The sequence below is a fragment of the Atta colombica genome, unplaced genomic scaffold (genome assembly GCF_001594045.1).
Source record: "Atta colombica isolate Treedump-2 unplaced genomic scaffold, Acol1.0 scaffold250, whole genome shotgun sequence".
In the NCBI taxonomy this organism is placed as follows: Eukaryota; Metazoa; Arthropoda; class Insecta; order Hymenoptera; family Formicidae; genus Atta; species Atta colombica.
The window spans coordinates 362,512-368,003 of NW_017259349.1; the positions used below are offsets into that span (position 1 = coordinate 362,512).

The 5,492-nt window shown below is 29.4% G+C and overlaps 1 protein-coding gene across 1 annotated transcript in view; it reads right to left on the reverse strand.

Moving 5' to 3' along the window:
* LOC108688954 overlaps nt 1-3,442 on the reverse strand; it is a 6,252-nt gene extending 2,810 nt beyond the window's left edge. Inside the window, exons 1-11 of the mRNA XM_018195517.1 lie at nt 3,426-3,442; nt 3,151-3,355; nt 2,878-3,063; nt 2,443-2,588; nt 2,142-2,243; nt 1,816-1,933; nt 1,498-1,630; nt 1,107-1,338; nt 610-819; nt 394-505; nt 29-224 (exon numbers count right to left, since the gene is read on the reverse strand). Of these exons, the coding sequence (XP_018051006.1) occupies nt 29-224; nt 394-505; nt 610-819; nt 1,107-1,338; nt 1,498-1,630; nt 1,816-1,933; nt 2,142-2,243; nt 2,443-2,588; nt 2,878-3,063; nt 3,151-3,355; nt 3,426-3,442 (1,657 nt within the window). The remainder of the gene's footprint in view (nt 1-28; nt 225-393; nt 506-609; nt 820-1,106; nt 1,339-1,497; nt 1,631-1,815; nt 1,934-2,141; nt 2,244-2,442; nt 2,589-2,877; nt 3,064-3,150; nt 3,356-3,425) is intronic.
* Between the last annotated feature and the right edge of the window lie 2,050 nt (nt 3,443-5,492).

Here is a 5,492-nt window from a genome sequence, read left to right on the forward strand (position 1 = left end):
ATATTAATACATTTGTAATAATTTATACCTAAAAGATGTGAATCTATGCAACGATTTTTATTGCAATCTGCACGTATTCTCTCTAGAGATAATAGTGAGCTATCTTTAGGAGGAAAATTAGGAGGGATAGGTTTTGTTTGAATCTTTCTTGTTTTTAGTTCTGAGATGTTTGTTTTTTGATATTCTTCAAGATATAACAGAAATTCGCGATACGTAACATAATTCTGAAGCAAGAAGTACATTAACACAGATAATAAATTGTTTTATATTGTTATTTTAAATATATTGTTATTTTAAATATAATTCCTAAAAAACAACTGTTGAAGAATAGTATAAGTAATATACGTATTAAACGAAATATAATACTTGTCTAATTAATAAAACTTAAATTACTTTGTCTTCTCCTGCCCAGTTACGATTAGTTGGTTCGCTAAGTCCAAGTAAATCGATCCAATGATAGTAATCTTCAGTTTGATTACCATACCAATATTTTATAATAACAAATCTGTAAATTTCCATATTAATTATATAGTTTACTTGTATATTAATTTCACATTTTATATATGAATTGATAATTAAAACTTTTTAAATTGAAAATATAATTCATACGCGAGGCCATCATCCACCATTTTTTGTACTTCAGGATAAGACATCAATTCCATAAATTCAGGATTTTCAGGATTTCTTTTGACATCTACTAATTGCCACGGAGCTATAAGTCCAAATCTAACACATTTAAGTACCTCTAGCATATATCGCTTTCTTTCATTCCAATCATGCATTAACCATCTTACGGCAGACATTAAAACTTCCATTTCGCTACAAGACGAAAAAAGATGTTTGTATATTATTTATTATTATATAATTTATATTATTTATTATGTAACTATTTTTAATAAATCATCTCATTCTCATTAAGAAATAAAATTTAAAGGTTCAATATTTTAAAAACAATTGAATTGTATATATATATATGTCTCTTATAAAATTTTCTTATACATAAAATATATTTGGTGAAAAGTCGTCAAATATATAAAATATATTTGATGACGATTATACTATAGATTATATATAGATTATACTATAGATTATATTATAGATTATACCTATTAACGCAAATATAATTAGATTTCAGTAGTAAACATAATTCGTCCATTGACAATTCCAAAAAATCTTTTGTGCTAACAAGCATCAAGAAAAATTTCATAATTCTCGGCACCATCAATTCCATTACTGCAGTATTCCCGATTTTCTTTGCATCCAAATATAGTAAGAAAGCAGTATCCTCGGAGAAGAGCTCGTCATTGTCAATGAATGCCCAACATTGCTCTTCTAATTCTTTATAAAATACAATGTATATGTTTTTAATGAGAAATCCGTTTTATTATATTTTTTACATTATGCATGAATATTTAAGTTAAATTTCTTTTTACATTTAAAGAACAAAAATACATTCTATTTTATATTAAAAATTGAAAATACGAGATAAATTCGCACCTTTGATACCCAGATATTGTGCAGCCATGAAAATTTCTAATATATTATCTCTTCGTAAAAGCTGACAACTTTCGTTGATTGGACTTATCATCCAGTCATAAATAATAGAAAAAGCCTTGGAGGTCACACTACTCTACATTTGGTGCATATAACAAATTATATTTTTAGAATTTTAAGCTAATTTTATTACTTCTTATTTTAATATGAAGATATTTATATAAGAATGCTTTGATATAAAAGTTTTCCAAAATTTGAGCCAATTAAAAAAAATGTTTTTTATGTAATGTCTATCTATATTGAATGCAATTTAGATCTTACGCCAGATAAATCAATATTCTTGCAATTTTTCTCATCGAAAAATGTGCTGTAACTTTGCAGAACAAGGAGATGGCAGTGAAATTCATCGTGATCAATTCGAATAACACAATCAGCATTCCTTGGCGGAATAAATAAAGAAATATTTGTTTTAATACAATTTAAATTTTTTAACTGTTGCTAATAAAACATATATAATTTAAATTGATCTCTACTAAATGAAATTTATCAAATTAAAGTTATTTATTTAAAACATTCAACATTTGCAATGTGATAGAAAGAGAGCTTCATTTAAGAATTTAAAATTCTCTCCCTCTCTTTTTTCTTACTTATAATTCGTGATGCGTATAGCTAATTCTTGATACAAATCACTCTTTTCTGGAAGAATTATATTATTCCAATCAATTGGTTGTTCATTCGTAAATCCCAATCTGTTTTTCCAAGAAGGAAAATAGTTAGTGTTAAAATAAAAAAAAAACCCTAATTTTCAAAATTGTTATACCCACACACAGCATACTCACTCGCTGCAACTTTATGTTATTATAATATTGCTAAATTGATCTGTGCTGTATGGGTATAAATGTGTTCTAATTTAATAATTTTTGCAATTGTCAAATTTAAAAAACTAACGAGGCAAGTGGTATTTCGTTCATTGGAGGAAGTTGATGAGATGTTGATTGTACCGAATGGTTTTGTTCCATTTCTGATGAATAAAACTTTGTACTTGATTGCGTCCGTCTATAACTTCCTTCGATATGTGGTAATTTTTTCTGTGCCTGTTTTCCATCAAATAATATTTTAAATAAGAGCACATTTAGTTGCACATTTCGGCCGATTTTCAACTTGGTTCCTGCCCTTCACTTCACCAATCCGCGCGCAGCCTAAATGCTGATCGGGCATTTAGGGATTGGCATTTAGGCATAGGCTGCGCGCAGATTGGTGAAGTGAGGTAGGAAGGGCAGGAATCACAAGCTGAAATCGGCCGAAATGTGCAAATAAATCCCAGCTCTGTTTTAGACAATGTTAAAACAATAACTAGTAAACAATAAAGAGTTTGAATTTCACCTGTAATTGATCAATTGTTGATGGTGTGATACCAAGCGGGAGATCGATGTATCTTGTTTGATTCGGAGAGTCGAAAACGGATGTGCTAACGTTGTTACCCGATCGATTAAGCTCAGCCTTGACGTCGACTTTCGTGTGTCGCGGATCAGCAGCTAAAACGCTGAACTTCTTTGACTCGAATACAACCTAGAACGACTATGCTATGTCTGTTTCGAGACCGATATTTCTGAAGCGGTTTCATTATAATATTTGTTAAAACGAAATCTTTCTTACCTGATTCGGAATGATTTTGAGGTTACCACTGGGTGTAGCTTGGAAGGGAAACACACGACTACAATTATCCGTTTCATTCCCTTCATTTACGATGAATGTTGATTTAATGCTCGTTTTTTTGGGATAAATTTCTATCTGCTTCATCGGCAAGCCTAGATTTGAACAAGATGCTGATTGCTTTCTACCTTTTGTATTCTCTGCTTTCCTACAAAGTCGTGTTATATATTATTTCCACTATCTGATTCTATTATTTATCCACTCTCCAAATTATTTACTCTAAATGACAGTCCATAGGTTTCGAAGTGACGACTTCAACGAGTGAGCATTCCTTTTTCCGAGTTTTTTCTTGTGTAATACATTTACGTGATCTTTGATTTGTTGAGTGTTCGTTGATATGACAAGTAAGTGTTCTCGATTGCAGCCTAACAGGATCTTGGGAAAGCTTGGCTGTGCACTCCAAATCCTTATACTTGGAATTTATTTTTATCTGCCTTTTAAATGATGTCCACTTATTTTTTAGCGGAGATACAAATCGCTCTACTCGATTCGCGTGATAAATGTTTACATTCAAAAAAGGCTGTTGCCTTGATATATGATATCTTTTGGAAGTATTTTTTCGTCGACGTAATGAATATCTTGGAGACAGAGTTTCCGGAGTTTCTATGATTTTTGCCCTTTTTCAACATATTTTCGAGTAAAATTAATTTATATTATAATTAAATATTTCCGTCTGTTTTTTAAGTCAAAATTAAAAAAATCTTTTCCATTGTATTGATAGCATTCATTTACTTACTTATACTTAGGTGACGGAGAATTTATAATTTCCGATCTCGATATGTGCGAAGTTTTTACTATTTGATTGGATTTCGGAAATTGCACTAGAGCATTCGAAGAGGATGATGGAGGAATATTAAATCTACCATGATAAAGCACAATAACGTTGCTTTTACTGTTGCCTGTACATAGGATCATTACCAATCAATTTACCTCTGGATCGATTAAAAAATTTCATAATCTTTCCCCCCCCCCTCTCTCCCTCTCCTTTTTTTAAATTGATCTTTAAAGAAATCTAGCTTTAACAATTACCCAGTCAGAAATAATAATGGAATCGACATCGAATCGACTTCGATTGACATCGATTTAATGCTTCCGACATCGATTCGATATAGATCCATTATCATTTCTGACTGAATAACTCACGTTTCTTGCTGTTCTGTCGAATAGCCCTTACAATCCGTGGTGTACTGCTTTGCTTCCTGTCAACAAGATAGACAATAAATACAATATTAAAACTTGTGTCTCAAAACATTAAGCAAATATGAAAAATATATAATTGGTTTAACTTTTCAAATTACCAAATTTTTTCGTTAAATTTATTTTTCCGTTCAAATTTTTCACCATCACTCGATTGCTTTTCTTTGACAGTTATCTCTTGTTGTGGCTACGCAAAACATTCGTCCACCAAAAATAATAATGTATCTTTAAATTCACATCTTAATTAATATCAGAGAATAAAGAATTTCTAATTCAGAATTTCTTTATAAGACGCTAAACGTTGGATTTTTATAAATTTAAATGCATTAAAAATATATTACATCCTAGATGATTAAAATTAGATTTTAACTGACAATTACAAATGACAATGACCCTAATATCAACTTTTGATATAAAAAAGATTTATCCAAAATATTTTATAATTTAATTAATTACTTCGTATGCCTCATATCTTTACCTCATATCTTTTCAGACAGACATATGATGCAGAAGATTCAATATTTGAGATACTACGTTGTGGTATAGCAACGTGGTCGACTTCTCCAGTAACTAAAATTTATCTCCACAAAATAATATGAATGTAAAAAATGTATAGTAACAATTTGAATAATTTTGTCAAAATTGTTTCATATAAAACATTTTTATTAAATAAACATTTTATCTTTTTTTTTATCTTCTTTTATTAAATATTTAAAACTTGTATATTTAGATTTTATGAACACTTACATCACTTACATAATTTTGTTTCAGTGAATCGACTATTAATAACTGGATCTTGATGTAATGATGTTGATGATAATTTGAGATTTGATTGATCGTTTTTTTCGTTTTTTGATAGTTGACAAGCAAGTCTCAATTTTTGATAAGATTGTGTTACTCTTGGAAGATACAAAAACAGTAATTATAGTTTTATAAGATATAATTTTTTATAAGATATAAATGGATCATGATTAAAAGCAAATATTACTTTGGATTTGGTAGATCAAGATCCGATGAAAAATCGTCTTCAGTAGAAGTATCAAATTGCTTCTGCGTATTCAATTCAATTATTATATACATATGAGATA